The sequence below is a fragment of the Caloenas nicobarica genome, chromosome Z (genome assembly GCF_036013445.1).
Source record: "Caloenas nicobarica isolate bCalNic1 chromosome Z, bCalNic1.hap1, whole genome shotgun sequence".
Lineage (NCBI taxonomy): Eukaryota > Metazoa > Chordata > Aves > Columbiformes > Columbidae > Caloenas > Caloenas nicobarica.
In genome coordinates, this window is record NC_088284.1 from 3,036,680 (window position 1) to 3,053,096 (window position 16,417).

The 16,417-nt window shown below is 41.2% G+C and overlaps 1 protein-coding gene across 3 annotated transcripts in view; it reads left to right on the forward strand.

The window, feature by feature from the left end:
- Positions 1-1,249: 1,249 nt before the first annotated feature.
- SMAD2 (SMAD family member 2) overlaps positions 1,250-16,417 on the forward strand; it is a 48,151-nt gene continuing 32,983 nt past the window's right edge. For 2 of the 3 annotated variants that reach the window (XM_065656384.1, XM_065656386.1), the window contains exons 1-2: positions 1,250-1,317; positions 11,922-12,214. In XM_065656384.1, the coding sequence (XP_065512456.1) occupies positions 11,979-12,214 (236 nt within the window). In that variant the 5' untranslated portion in view covers positions 1,250-1,317; positions 11,922-11,978. Of the gene's footprint in view, positions 1,318-2,163; positions 2,218-11,921; positions 12,215-16,417 lie in introns of those variants that run through there. The other variant, XM_065656385.1, reaches the window with a different exon arrangement.

A 16,417-nucleotide genomic window follows, 5' to 3' on the forward strand; every position in this document is an offset into this window, starting at 1 on the left:
AGCGATTCATCAAGAGTTGCCCCGAGTCTGGAGCACAAGTGTGATGGGAGCGGCTGAGGGAGCTGGGGGTTCAGCTGGAGAACAGGAGCTGAGGGGAGACAGGGACACAAAGAAACGGCCTCAGGTTGCACCAGGGGAGGTTGAGGTTGGATCTGGGGAACAGTTTCTTCCCCAAAGGGCTGTGGGGCATTGGAACAGGCTGCCCAGGGCAGTGGTGGAGTCACCATCCCTGCAGGGGTTGAAAATACACACAGATGAGGTTCTCAGGGACATGGGTCAGTGCCAGGGGTGGGTTAATGGTTGGACTCGATGATCTTGAGGGTCTCTTCCAACAGAAATGATTCTATGACTCTATGACAGCCCCCAGTTGTATTGGAGGCCGCAATTCCCCCTCAGAGGAGCTGGAGCGAATGGAGAGAAGGGAACGGAGCTGGGGAAGGGGCTGGAGCACAAGTGTGATGGGAGCGGCTGAGGGAGCTGGGGGTTCAGCTGGAGAACAGGAGCTGAGGGGAGACAGGGACACAAAGAAACGGCCTCAAGTTGTGCCAGGGGAGGTTGAGGTTGGATCTGGGGAACAATTTCTTCCCCAAAGGGCTGTGGGGCATTGGAACAGGCTGCCCAGGGCAGTGCTGGAGTCACCATCCCTGGAGGGGTTGAAAATACACAGAGATGAGGTTCTCAGGGACACGGGTCAGTGCCAGGGGTGGGTTATGGTTGGACGCGATGACCTTGGTGCTCTTTTCCAACCAAAATGACTTTGTCATCCTCTGAAGGTGCGCACTACTTTTTCTCAGCTCCCACCCGCGCGCGGAGCGGAAGGATACGAGGCCGGGCGCGGCGCAGCCACGACCAGCCAGTGCGGCTGCGCGGCCGCGGGTCACACAACCCCCACTCCCCGGCTCCTGTCGAGATCAACCACCCCTAGCGGGCGCGTGGCACAATGAGTGACAGCACCGCAACCAATGAGCGGCGCCTCCACGCCCCCGCCGCGCGGGGCACGCAGCCCCTCCCACCCGGCTCCATCTCCCTTCGCCTCGCTTCTTTTTTTTTTTTTTTTTTTTTTTTTTCCGCCGCGGGCACTCGATTGGCGCCTCGATCCGCCAATCGGCGGCGCAGGCCGGGCCTCCCCTCCCTTAGCCCAATCCCCGCTCTGTCTGTTCTCAAGTGACGGGCGCCGCAGCCAATGCGCCGCCTCTCCGCCTCCCGCCGGGGGCGGGGCGCGGCGGCAGCCAATGGGCGGTGCGGAGGGCGGGCGCGCAGGGGACGGCAGCGCTGAGGGAGGAGGCGGCCGCGCAGCTCGCCGAGGAGGAGGAGGAGGTTGGTCCTGGGGCGGTTTCGGCGGGCGGCTCGGCCGCGGGAAGCGGGGGAACGCCGGGCGGCCGTTCCGTGGCGACAGGGAGCCCCACGGGGTGTGGAGGACGCCGGGCCGGGGCGGGGAACCGGGGGCGCCTCCCCACGCCCTACACCCCCTTTGTTGTGGTGGGCCCGGGCGGGTCGCGGCCGGGGGAGCGGGAGGGAAGGGCGGCGGGAGGCGGAGGGGCCGGGTTGGGGCTGGGGCTGCGTGAGGGGAGTCGGGGGTGGTCAGTGTCACCCCCCGCCGCCCACACGCTGGAACGGCTGCCGGGGGAGGGTGGGGAGGGTCGGGTTGTGCCTCACCGTTTGTGTGTGTGGGGTAAGCGGGGTTAAAAAACAATAAAGTTCTGCTTCTTCCTCTCCCCACCCAGCTCTGCCCTTCTTGCGGAGCTCAGGTGTGCTGGGTTGGTGGAGAAAGTTTAGCAGCGAGTTGTAAAGAAGCGTCGAGGGTCGCAAAGCTTCGCTTGAACCCTTTTGTCTGGTCCTGTCGTGGTGCAGAGACACGGGTGTGAAATACACGCTGCCTACACGAGAAACGTCCGTGCGAATGGGGATCAGTGGTTTTCTTCATGGCTCTGGTTTTGATGATGTAGCTGTCTCTATGCATTGTAAGATGTCAACAAACACGATCTGTTAAGTGTTTCATCTACCCCGATAAGTAGAAGTTGTGTTGTGATAAATGCAAATAGTCGGTGTTCTGCAGAGTTGTAGAGTTCCTAGTTGCATTTTTTTTTTTCTCTGTTGGGAGTGGAAGGGAAGAGAAATAGTGACACTGGTATTTTTATTTTTCAGTCCTCGCTCTGGGGAAATAAAAAAGGGTGAAGAGCCCTTGTGATAGTCTTCGAGAGCTGTTGAATTGAACAGGTGGGATTCAGACTGCAGCCTAGTCTAGTGTCTTTTTGGTTGTCCATCGCCGTTTTTGACTAAAAAAACCCCAACAAACGTGTGTTGTGCTCTTTTCAAACACTTAACAAGCAAGTGGATAGCATTAAGAAAAAGTTTTACATGCTGGATTTACCAAATGAGTATTTCTGAAGATGCTGCAACCGGTGTATATGGGGTGTAGAGCTCATGTTATCACAGCCCATGGTTATAAACGAGTCAGATTCCATCTGTAGCAAGAAGTTTATAATGACAGCTTATTAGGAGACCGCACGTAACAGCAGGTTTGTCCGTTCTTAAGTGTTCCTTTCTTAGCCTGGAGAGCTGTACTTTCAAACTGATTCATGACATTATTTCTGTGGGGGCTGGATTCTGTAGTGAGAGACTGATTCGTCTTTACTCTGTTCTCCACACTGAAAAAAAGGAGAGAAAAAAAAAAAACCCAAACAAAACCTCTTGTTGTTAAGGCTTCTCTTAGCAGAACAAGGTTGTTTTTTAGACATTCCAGTGTTTTATCACAGTGTTGGAGCTTGCATGGTGTGTGAATAGATTTTTTTGTGTGTGTGTGTTCTGAAGTGTAGCTTAAAAACTGTAGCATTTACAAAATGTAGGGAGTTAGAGAGGAATAACAATATAAATGAAGAGGAGGTTTTTGAAGTTGCTTCCCCCCATTTGTTTAGCACTATCCTGATGAAAGATAACATTAGTTACAAATGCCTTTAAAGAGAAGGAGGTGAGGATCTCATTTAAAATGGTTTAAACTGAACTCGAAGATGAGTCTAAGCATACATTTAAGAATATATTGGGCTGTTTAAAAGAGCAACCTGGTAGTTGATTGTTTTTTGCGGTTGTGTGGGTCAGACTCAGAGTACCCTGACAGTCACCAAAAAGAACAAAAATGTTTGAAGTTACAGTTTTCTTCATGGGAAGAGCTGGATGTGTGTAATATAATCTTGGAGAAGAACTTGAAAAAAAATGAGCTTAAAAAATTGGTCTTATAACTGATCTCTTCTTTTTCTTCCCCCAGAAGTTAGATTCATGAACAAAATCAAAGAAGTTTGAATTACGCAGTGAATCTCCAAATGAAAGGCGCTCCTGAGTCCTCCATTTTCCTGTTACACTTGATCTTTCAGAAGTGCTGAGCACCAGTTGATATAATTGAATTTATTGGAGCTTAAAGAAAAATCTCTGCTTCTGAGAGCAACTTTAAAACCCAAAACTTGTTTCCATCTCTCTAATCCCTTTCCCACAAAAGTACTGGGAGAACAGGCTTTGTAGTAGGTTCTGGATAACAATGAATCTGAGCTCTGCTTGAGACTGAAGAGAATTCCTCAGTTTTGTTTGTATAAAGAACAGTACGCAAAGTTTTAATTATTATAAAAAGTATTCTAGAGTTTTCAAATGTATTCAACGCTGCCTTAATGATTGTGCATGTAAATGCCCTGTAATTGAAAGCATCCATTTATGGGCCTGACTTGCTAAGTGAGCTGTAAATTCTGCTTTTCAGATTGGATTTAATGACTTTTATCATAAAGCCACAAACTGGTTGTGAACTGTGCTGAGAGGCAAACAATACCTAAGCTTACTTTGCCAAAATATTTGTAATTGTTGATTTGTTAAACTGAATTGCTGCAGGTCATGCGATGGGATTAGGTTTTTTGTAATAGAATGGAGAGTACAGGCAGCCCTGTGTTCAATCCTCTCTGGGCCAGAAGAAATTGGCTACTGCAGAAAACCTTCCTAAACACTTTTCTCCACTTCTAGGAGAGAAACTGTGTTACAGGCATTATTCCAGATGATATTTTATTACGATTATGTGCTTTTGACAGCCATAGTGTGAAGTAAGACCAAGAAGAGACTGCGGGAGAGCAGCTCCTGGGTTTCTTATCAGTTTAGTCTGGGACTCAAGCTTGATTTAATTATGCTGGAGCAATATGAGCTTAACATAAGACGCTCTTTGGTGCAGAGTGAACTCTGCTTATCAGGGAGGCGGGGCGGAGGGGGGGCAGGCTGGCTTGTTTGAAGAACATTTACCTTAGGCCTGTATTGAAAGTGAACTTGCATTAACTAATGGTTAAATGCAATTGTTTGTAGTTTAAGAAAGTGGAGAAGCTGCTAAGCTATACAGAAAAACTGAAAGAGCTACCTGCTAATCAGTTCTGTGAATATTCCTGTCAGATTTAGCCCAGGAGTAATTTTATTTTCTAAAATAGTGGAACTGACACTTGCCTGTTACACATGGAAGATTTTAGTGAAAACAAATGAGGTGAGAAGGGCTTCAACTGCTGTGGTTTGAAGTGCTTATTCAGTGCTTTTGTGGGGCTATTAAGATATTTTAGTTTTAAGGAGCAATATTGTGAGGTTGTTCATAATACTAAGTAGGTGGAAGAAGTTTGGTGGTTTGCAGAGACAGCTGGATTGACCGACTGCTGTTGTGGTAATTTTCCTCTTTTGTAATTCTAGGAGAGTTGCTAAAATACATTGGTCCTATTAGTAGTTTGATCAAAGGTCAGTAAAATTAACATCTCTTCTTTCTCATGTCTCCAGTTGCATGCAATTTTAGTATACCTTGGATACATGTGTTACAGTGTGCTAATTTTCTAATAGCAATGTAGTTGTCTTTATTACTTTTGTCTGTAATTTGCAGCAGTCCTTAGTAATTGAAGAAAAATCCAACTTCTGAAGCTTTCACAACACCACGATCAAGGTTCTTTTAGTTCTGTGTATGAGAAAGATGAATTTTCTCATTTGATTCATAAACAAACTTCATTAAACGAGTGAGAGGAAAAAAACCTGCTTACAAATTAGGTAGGTAATTCTGCTTTCAATGAGCCATGTAAAGATAATACAGTTACACAGAATTTCAAGATGCAAAATAAGCCTAAAAATTCCTGTGGAAATTGAGTCTGTAAATAAGCACGTTACAAAATCCTCATGCTAAAGCTGACCCAGAGGAAGAATTTTCCTCACTCCTTTCCCCCCAGATGACAGGCAACCTGCCTTGAACTTCATCAGCTCATGTCAAAGCTTCAGGAAAGTATGGATGTGGCTGCAGGTTTGAGCTTCTCTACTATGACAAAACCAGGTCTTTTTAGTATGTGTGTGTGTAGGGGAAGAAGAAAGAATTATCTCTTCTGAAATCTCAAAAGACAGTTTTTGGAGGGGGTGTGGTTGCAATAGAAGTGAAATACCTTGTCTTGTCAGTTCCACTGAGTTATTTAACTAGAACGTATCCTAAGTGAAAGGGAAAAGACTGGCTTTGATTTTACTTCTAACTTCATAGAGAATTCAGGTTCCCTGTGAGTTGAGATTGTGAACATCAGGAAAACTTTCTCAGATTCTGCTGTGAATAAACTGTCTCCTCGTTGTTTGGAATAACACAGCCTAAAGTATCCAGAAGTGGACCATAAATTAGTTTTACTTCTGTCCAATGCAAGGTGACATACTTGTTTTATCATTTCTATCGGTCTTAATGACTTTGGGTTAATACAGAAGACGTATGCAGTGCTGCATAAGCTATGCCCTTTAAAACTTCAGCTCTCAGTACTGTTTAGCCTAGCATAAGGTCTTGGTACTGCCTTAATTAGATGGTGCTTCAATTAATGTTGCCTTATTCTGAAACCACTGTTATCATAGGGATGCCTGTGAAGGGAAAGGGTGGATATTTCCTCCTCTCCTGAAAGATCTGAAATATTGTGCACTGGGTGAAATCAAAAAAGAATCTTGTCCAAATTCCAGGACTAATGAAAAAAAAACATTGCCTTCTCAAAAAAATCACAAAACCGGGACTAAAATAGGGAGGAAATGAACTTGTAGACTCTCTCTCAAATGCCACAAATTATTTTCCTCGATCTTCTTTCCTCGGGAGCTTAACTTCTGTCCTCTTTATTCCAGAAGAGCTCTCGCAAATGAAATTTCTCTAAGCCAGAATACTTCTAGTAAAACCAGGAGAGATCAGATTTCTTTATTTCAAGTTTTAGATAATAAGCAGACTGATATGAAATATGTTGCATGAGGCTTTGGAATAAATTAGCCAGAAATCACTTGATATTTTTGGTAGCACCAGTGTGTTTGTAGGGCCTTACAGATGCTCAGGAAAGGAGAATTTCCCTTGAAGATTTTAGTCTGCTTAGCATGCTGCCCTTAAGGTTTTCTTCATCTTTTATGCTTAGTTATTACTGGGATCATGGACTTAATATTTAATACTTGTTCCAGAGAGCCACAGTAGAATGGAATAATAGCAGACATGACTCAAACTGTGACTTTAAAAGTTGCCAACTATGACACCGTTTGACCAACTAATGAAACACGTGCGCATCAGGAAGCGGAGATACACGACGGGGTCAGAGATGAAACAAATACCACCAAAGTTAGGCAATTTGTAAATTTTCCAGTATTAATCCGTTGGGAATAACAGCACGTGCTCCCTGTGTTCCAGCAATCTGGAGAAACACTTGGAACTCTCTGGGCAACAGAGTGAGTCCTCCTTTGAGTATTCGGAGCTGTATTTTTAAGGCATAATCCAGAGAACATGGAAGGGGGTAAAACAGTGGAAGTTTTTTTTGCTCTGTATCATACTGCTGCCTTGATACTAATAGTTCAACTATAGTTGAGCTCAGAAAGGGGTCTCAAAAATCTTCTTACAGTTACTTACAGAGTCCCAATATGTTGATACGTTGTAGTGGGAATAGTACATAGGAAGGTAAAAGATCAGATTTGGGCTGTGATGTTGGGCCTCAGTAGAAGAGAATGAGCAAAGGAGAGACAATGCAAAGAATAAGCAATGGCAAGGCACATTTAGTGTCCTTAAAAGCAAAGGCTGTAAATGGGTACTTGTTTTTTGGAGATGGTTAACTGTAGACTAGAAGGAAATCACAAAAACTATATTGCAAGGAGGAGGGGATGTTACATATTAAGCATGTATTTAATCTGTGGCCATTTTAGCAATGTGGAAATGTTTTTGGCAATGTTGGCAAAGGTTGTTTTCTGGGTGCATTTGGGGAAAAAGCAATCTTTTTTTTTGTGGATGAGGAAAGTGTACATGGAAAAAGACTAGAGGAATGTTTTTAGTAAGAGGCTATTGTCAAAAGACAATGTGTGAGATGGTGCTTCTTCAGGAACAAAGATCAAAACTCTTTATATTATTGTATCAATTTGAAGGCAAAAGTTACAGGTGATGAATTGAAACGGGATTTACTGGTCAAAAATGAGCTGCAACAGTGACTCCTAAGCCCCTTAGTATAAACATGTTTCCAAGACCATCTAGGTGGATGCCTTCAGAACCCAATGCAAATTTTTATTTGAGCTCCTGCCAGATGTTCAGCAGCAGGTACATGCTGTCCCTGTTCTATCTCCAGATTCCTTGTGAGGTGTGGATTTCTTTGTACTTATAATGTTGAGAGCTTTAGGGTAATATATAAGTGAAAATATAACCGTAGACTGATAGAATTTTTCTGTGGTCTTTAGATCAGTCCTTATGCAATATCTTCAGGGACTTGTAATTAAATGGAGGTAGTAAAGCTTTCAGGCTTGAGATCTGACCAGAGGAGCTTCCAAAACTGTATGAGCTGCGTTCAGATACTTTCTTTGTGACAAAAGGCTGATAGTCCTCTCTTAGAGAGAGGGATGTGATTCAGATGTACAGAATCCTGAAGCTTGTGGACGACATGAATACACACAGTTCTTTAGCAAAGCTTGCAGTGGTAGAACAAGGGCCACTTTCTGATGCTAGAAAGAGATCAAATTAAAACAGCTAAAAGTACTTACTTAGGCAAGTGGGCAGTTAAGCTCTGGTGCTGTATGCCGCAAGAGGTTGTGGAAGCTGGTTCAAAAAGTGGTTAGATGAATTTGTGGACAGCAGGTCCAAAAATGGCTATTAAAGGGAATAGGTAGGAATGGAGGCTTTAATTTCCCACTGGAACAGTTTAAGATGCTGAAGAATTACGAGGAGAATGGGCAACATATAACAGCCAGTTTCATGCATTTTCCTTGAGCAGTGAATCCTTTTGCCACCTTTGGAGACAGGACTACCCAATAGGGTATTTCTTCTTAATTTCTTTCTTGCTGCATTTTCCTTGCGTAATTTGCATGGATAAAAATTGCTCAGAATTCAACCTAACTGTGCCTTGTACTTTGCAGTGCCTTCTCTAGGCTTGGAGCAGAGTGTCACTTTTGCAGAAATTAAACTGGCTGAAATATTCTCCTGTGAGCACTCATCACAAGCGGCTGAAGTATTAAACCAAGTGAAGTCCTGCCCTACTTGTGTCACATTCTCTCTGCTCAGCCTCTCAAAGATATGGGGCCAATACGGGAAGAATTTAGTGAAATTCTTATTGATACCCCTGGCAAATCCCTGACATGGCAAAACAATAGCTAGAAGGAAAAAGTTAGTTTAAGCTTCTCAAGACTTCTAGTCTGCAGCTGTGGTGTATGTTGATTTTTTGTTTATTTTCTTTGATTTTTTTTTTAAACAGCTGCTAAGCCGCAATAATAATTGTAATAAAGGGCTCTTTAAGCGTGTCCCTTTATTTTTTATTTTTTTAAAGCTGACCAACCTGTGCTTTCTGACAGCTTCTGCAGGAGCTGGATAAGCAAATCTCTGTAGGGGAACTGGTTAAAACGAAGTATAATATTTGGAAATTTCAGATTAGTTATGTCTGCATGGACAGTCTTTTGGAAATGGGAAAAGAAAGATTTTTTTTTTTTTGCCTCTGAGTATGTCAAAATAGTATGGGAATTCAAATATAAAGGAAAACTGAGATGTATGGGATTTCTAAATTTTCTTCCCTGCTACAAGACTTAAAATATGCATTCGAAGCAGGAAAGCAAATCTTAGTTTTAAAAAAAAATAAAGCACCAGAGAATCCAGATAATTGTATATAGATCAGTGTTACGTCTTTAGGGAGAGAATACTGCAAAATTGGACACCTCATCATGAGGGGTATTTTAAAGCTGAAAAATTAGATAAGAGCAATGGGGATGTTTCGATGGCCTGGAAGAATAGGCAATTTACCCTAGTGGTAAATGAGACCCTTCTGAAGTGCGTATTTTATAAGGCTGACAATCAAAGGAGTATTCTGGGGAATTGAAAGGTGTCAAATTTGAAGCTAAAGAACAGGAAATATGTATATTATATGTCAGTGAGCTTGGCAAACGGGAGAAGAATTGGTGTGTGGATAAGCAATGATACTAGGACTTGGTGGTGTGTGTCTGTCAGCATTGAATTCATGGTTCAGATATTAAACCACCAATTGGTGGTGTTCAAAACGGGATCTATTCTGCGGAAGAAGTTATCGTCTTTGGTTTGGTGTTTTTGAATTTCTTGCCTCTGAAGCATCTCACGTTGGCTTGTCTCAGACAGCAAAGTCTTTTTATAAAAGTCTGAGTGACTGCGGTTCCCTCAGGGAAAAACAAAACAAAACAAGACACCCCAAACCCCTCAGTTAATTAGTTTTTACTTAGTTATCTACCCGAGTCTTTCTGGAAAGGTGTTAGCACTGGTGCCGAGGTGGAAAGAAAGGATGGAGACCTCGGCTTCTTATGGCCAGAAGCTGTTGTGTTGGCTTGGCTCCCCTCGAAACTGTACCCTGAGTGTCCTAGTCAGTGTTTAATTTGAAAAATTTTGGATATTGAGTTTATTTTTCTTGTGTTTGTAGCAGCCAGGGGTCCTGTGCAATGCTTTTGTGATCTACAAAACCTGTAGTCTGAAATATTTGGGACAATTATGTAATAATGTAACATTACTCAAAGAATGAAAGTTCTTTTCATATTATAGTTTTGTGTGAAAAAGCTTTGACTTTTTACCAAAGCCTGTACTGACAGGACAAGGAACAAAGGTTTTAAACTGAAAGACTAGGTTTAGATTGGATATAAGGAAGAAATTTTTTACTAGGAGAGTGGTGAGGCACTGGAACAGGTTACCCAAAGAAACTGTGGATGTGCTATCACTGGAAGTGTTGAAAGTCAGGTCGGACAGAACTTTGAACAACCTGATACAGTGATCCATGGCAGGGGGTTGGATTAAATTATTTTTAACTGAAACCGTTCTATGGTTCTCTAATTTATAACAGATTTTGAATGAGTTATATCAAGTTACCAGTGTTAATCTTGAGTCCTTGTTAATTGGAACCTCTGTCTCCTCGACCTCCGAAAACTACAATTCTTGCTTCAGTCATATTTTTAGGTGCTCTCAGCAGCTCATTTTTGGAGGTATATTTTAGTTGAAACTGAAATGTCATTGCTGCTGAATGTTCTGTTTCATGGAAGTTGGAAAGTTATGATTTAAAGTTACCTGTAGAATAGAATTAGTGTTCGTTTGACCTGTTGGTCCTCACTGAAACTGTGAAGACATGACAAGGCATAAATTAGCCATGAACACTGTAGCCTGAAGTATCCCAAATAATCCATGCTGTTTTGCAGATGGAAAATTTCAGTAAAACGAAGTTGTTACATTTTAGGTAGAAATGAGGCATGTGCCTCTACACGATAGGGAAACTCTTGTAAGCTGCCTTCAAATCTCAAATTAAGTAGCCTGAAGGTAGTGTTAGCTCTTAGCAAAACCAAAATATTTTCAGCTGACCGAACTAATTTATACAGCTTGGAAATAAGGTAACTTTCTGGAGTTCAAATACCCATTTGCTGCCTGGAAATAAGGTTGTTTTTGACTTCAACCCATAGGGCCATTATGTCCTCAAGCAATTTCTAACAGCTCTCTGCCTGAAATAATACAGTTGATTTGAGGCTTATGTCTTAATACCTCAAACTAGCCTAATAGAAGCTGCAAACCAAGATTTTAAAAAAAAATTTTTTTTTGCCTAGATGGCTATCATTTTTCTTTAAAATGATTTGAAGTGCAAATTGCAGTGAATGCTAAACATAGCCCAAGTTTCGGCATCCCTTCTAATCTTTCATTTTATATAAACATCCTGATCAGGTAGTTGATACTATCAAAATTAAAAACAAAGTTGTACTACTCAGGTGCCTGCAAACTAAGATTTTAAATATCCTTTAATGAATTTTGAAAGACTTGATGATTTTAAGTGCTGCCATTTGTGAAATTTCATTTTCTGTAGGCCGTTGAACTCTAGAGTGAAAGATGGGAATAAGCTTATTACCAAATTTATGAGAGAACTTCAAATCAGTGTCCCCAGTGAAATGAAAGTTGGTAGTTATTTAGAATATGACAAACAATGAGAAAAGGCTTGTGGAATGGCTGCCTGTCGGAAGATTTCTATCAAGCCATAATGACTAAATGACATTCGAAGTGCAATTTGGCTTGCTAAATTAATTTGGAGATGGGCAGAATGTGCATATATGTGTATGCAATTTGTCAATCATGTGTGGAAATTTTTAATAAATGGCTAAAACGAACCAGCCTAGGTGCAAAGTTAGACTCAAGTTAACTTCTGTGATTTCTGGAGTTGACTTTAGGCAGGAAAGACTTGCAGAAAAATTAAATGTAATCCAACAATAGCCTTAACTGTTGAAGAGTCTGCTGCAAACTTGCATTTTAACTTTGTCTTCATCATGGTTCAGAACTTCACCAATAATTTCTGAACTATTATCTGCCTTGTTTTGGGTTGCAGTGTCCTGTGGCATTTGGTAATGAAAGGTCCTAAGCAAGGTATTAATATTTGTTTCATGTGAAGCCTCAGTGCTAATGTGTCTGTTTTGGTTTGTGTTTTTAGGGATCGGACAGGAATCTCTAATTTATTGCTTGCTGAGCGTTCTGTCTGCTGAAAGTCATGTCATCCATATTGCCATTCACTCCACCAGTGGTGAAGAGACTCCTGGGGTGGAAAAAATCTGCTGGTGGCTCTGGAGGGGCTGGTGGCGGCGAGCAGAACGGTCAGGAGGAAAAGTGGTGTGAAAAGGCAGTGAAAAGCTTGGTCAAGAAGCTGAAGAAAACAGGACAGCTGGATGAGCTTGAGAAGGCAATTACCACTCAGAATTGCAATACAAAATGTGTGACAATACCAAGGTAAGTACTGTTGTGTTTGAAATTGTTACAACCATTTAAGAAACAACTAGATGGATATTTAGGCCATCCTGTGAACAAATGACTAAAAAAATATCAGTTGCATGCTTTTTGTTCTTTAAAACATGTTTTGGTTTTACATAGTGCTTGCTTTGTAAAGTCACAGTTTCTAATGGTAACTTTACATTTCAATTTTCATTACGATGTGGATTCCAGTTTGTATTGTATTCTGGTGGTGCCTAGCACGGCTCTTAGTTTGTAGCTCTGCCTTATGCTTTTATTTAATAACCCTGTCTGTAATCGGGGGGGCAAACTTTCATCTACACTCCTTTAAAAAAAAAAAAAAAGACTAGTTTTTCCTTGGTCAACACTTCAGTCATCTAATTATTTTCAGTTATATATGGTAGTTTTATTTTAAGTTGTACAACCTGCATCCATTCTCCCTTTTGAAGGGGAATTTTCTCTTTAGAGGCAGATTGCCTGAAGACCAGTTTATTTACTGTAATTATTATTTGTTATTGGTTAACAAAAGTGCTTTTTATTTAATTACCTGGAGTATTTCTAGAACTGCTCTTCTGCTTCTGATATGTATATACATCTAGGTGAACGACTTGCATTCTACCCCTTTGAATTTCTCAATTCACAGCAACTGCTGTGTGAGAGGCAAGGGTTATGTTTGTAAGTATAATGCAGTCTGCTCTCGATTCACGCCGTACAGAAATCCCACTAAGGTGCGTGTGTAAGCTCATTATGTGTGACATAAGTGTGTTTTTCTAGGAAAATTTAGAGGATCTGGTGGCACAGGAATATTCTGGGCACTTAGCCCATTCACACTTATAATACTTTCTAGGGGAGAGAAAAAGCATCTGGTTTATGAACTTAATTTCCCTATTAGCGCATTCATCCCAGCTACTTTTAAACTTTGCATTAATCATAGCGCAAGCTAGATTTGACTGGTGTCAGTAATGATTTCCGTATATCAGATGTGTTATAGCTGTTAGATCTGATAATGGTTTTAGCATTCTCTTTTAGATTTGACACAGCTTTCTGGGAAAAATCATAAGTACATTGCGAATGAATGACGACTTGAATTCCATTCTCTCTCCTTTCTGTTCACCTTTTGTTTCCTATGCTGCCCTCTGCTTGTATTTTCTTCCCTAGAGCAGTCCTAAAATTCTCTGGGTTTTCCTTCTGCTTTCTTCCTTTTGCCAGCTGGAAAAAAAATTGGAAATAAAATATTTGAGTTTTCTTGTCTTAAGTGTATACCAGTAAACTGAGATTGGAACCTGTAGGGACATGGACTTTTTGAGTTGACATGTGATGAATCTATGATTTTTAGCAAGTATTTATCATGACAGAGACAAAATGCTTAATTGGAAGGTGTTTCATATGACAGAAGGTCCATATGTCATACAGAGCTTCACTTGATATAAAATGTATATCTAACTTTTAGACCTCTTGGGGAGGCTTCCTAGAGCTCTCCTGCAGAGGTACTGGGGCAGTAAATGTTATTACTTCAGGAGAATTGTTGTTTAAATTTAATTTTGAAGATGGTGTTGGGAGATACAAACTAAATGCCAATTTATCATTTTTTTCCTAGTCCACTTGTCGTCTGTATTTGACTATCTCCTCCCACATGCGTGACTGTTTTGCGCTAGGGTAGATATAGTAAATAATTCTTTAAGACAGACTATAAAACTCGGTTTTACTCTGTATAGGTTCCGTGTTGTGACCAGCAATCCTTGCTGGGCTGTGATGGGCAATTTTCCTCTACCCTCTAGTCCGCTGTAAAAAGGACTGGACCTACGCTTTATTTTTCTTTACTACCTTAGTAGAAGCTGGTAGCTTACAGAGCTCTTCACGTGGTTTTGACTATTACACAAGGTTTAAAATTAAACTAAGAAATGGCTTCAGTATTAAGGGGTGAGGCTTGCCAGCAGCGCTATACAGAATTCTTGAGTTTCATAGTTGGCTTTTGGACTGTTCATATAATTTCACTTTGACAGCAGTAATCCGGGTTCCCAAGAAAGAACAAATGTCAGCTCAGTACTGTAATGACTTCTGGAGATTCTTGGTCTTGGATTTAGTAAGTTAATGAAACTGCTGCTTGAGACCAACTTTAATGAGTGTCTTTAACGATCTGCGGATCAGCAGGGCTAAATAATAAAATGCTGAATTTGAAACTTTTTGTTTTCTTCCTAGTCAGCAGGAAGTTTGAGGTGCTAAGCTTCTGAGATGTGGGTCTGATGTGACCGACCTTTCCATGTGTTCTGCGTGGGGAGGGTTTTGTGTTTGGTTTTGTGTGTGTGTGTGTTTAGCCTTAGATTTAATTACTAGTACTGTTTAACTCAGTGTAGATATTACCAACTGTTGTGAGATGCTTCTGTTTGCAACTGCTGCATTATTCCCTCAACGGAAGTTTCAGTTGTGGTTTCACAAAATTCTGGTCCCCTTGGAGATTTCCAGTGAATTTGATACAGTACTTTATACTTTTTCATCATTGAAACCTAAAACAACTAAACGCCTACAAGCTTTTTTTTTTTTAAAGAAATTGAGAGCAAAAATTGAATTAAATTGCCCCTTAAGAAATCTGAATATTGTCATTGATAACCCTGCTGCGATTGGGATTGTTCCGCTTCTGCGCTGTTTGTCCAGGTGACTACACGTTCAGTGAGGCTCATACTGTGTGTACTATGCAAAAGCCGCTCGTTTGGTAATTAACACAATGTGGGCTAATAGAGGTTCTGAGAAAGCAGAGGCAAACAGATGGAGTGGGTGTTGGCATCGCGCAGCGGGGGTGCTGAGCTCTTCATAAGTGGGTCAGTAATCTAGAGCAGAGGCTAAATAAGTACAGAGGTCCTTTTGACGCTGGCCCTCTAAGTAATTTGTAGTTATTTCGCTGAATCCTTCCAGCGAGCCAGTGGGATTCTAATCGCATAATCCCTGTGTATCCTGAAACTAAATGTTGGCACGTGAGTTCACTTTTCTAAAATATATGATGAATTTGGTAGATTTTAAGATGCCGTCTTTGCGCTCTCCCTTGCAGTTTCAACACAAATGGAGCACAAGAAGGAGTCAGTGAAGAAACAGAGCACGAGCATCCATCTATAAAATAATTCTTTGAAGGGAGCAGTTTCTTCCTTATTAGCATGGGTTATTCTGTTGAAATAAATACTTTGTAACTAGGGATAGCTAGAATCAAGCCTTTAACAAACCGAACCATGTCGTGAATAGTCAACAGGCGTATTCATAGTCTGTCTACATTATTTAAGAAGTCATTTCAGTGGTGACAGTACAGAATATTGGAATCCAAAGTAGGGAAACACAAATCACTCATTTCAGTGTCCCAGTTTTTGGTGCCATCAGCTTTTCTGTCTTAAAAAGAATACAGTCATGCTCCATGCTTGCTTCTTGCTGCCTTTAAATGAGACCAAAATGCACTTGTTTTCGTAAAATGCCTGATACTGTACAACTAACAAGAGTTTAGTGGGAGTAGGTTTGGGATAATGCTGACCTGGGACGTTGTAGCTCTTCTATTTTGAAAACGTTAAAAAAAAAAAAAAAGCTAAGGGAAGCATTGAGTTTTAAGACTCCTTTGTGATGTTTTAAGTTTCCTCTAGAGCATACATATTTGAAATCTAATGCAGAACTGTGTCCTTCCTAAGCTGTCCATCTATATCCAATGTTGAATTCTGCTTCCATGCCACCATTTGGGAAATTCGACAACTGTGGTATGGTCTGTTAAAAGATGCGTCTGTAACATTTATTTTTCTCTTCCCAGATGTTTGTGTACTCATCTCAGTACTGCAGAAGGGTTTGACACAGCATCAAATGACTTCCTGATTGCTAACTTAAGAAACTTTCTTCTTGAACAGATGATTTTTTTTGTTGATCTTAGTAGTAGTAGTTACATTATAGTTATTACATAAACTTTTGATATCGTGTGTGGAGTGGTACTTAATGCCTGAATCTGAGCTTTAATGGGAGTTTATACAGGGGAGTTAAATTTTATCACTACTTTATATTAGAGGAAACTACAGCGCAAAAGCAGAGCGATGTCGAAGGTTGATGAAAAGTGATCTGGCAGTTCACTGGCAGAAATAAGGTTTTTAGACCAACTTCCTGAAATCCCAATTCAGAGAATCTTTGCTGGAGCTCTAATGCCATGCAAGTGCTTTAGATTCTTAGGCGAAAAGCAGGGGCTGC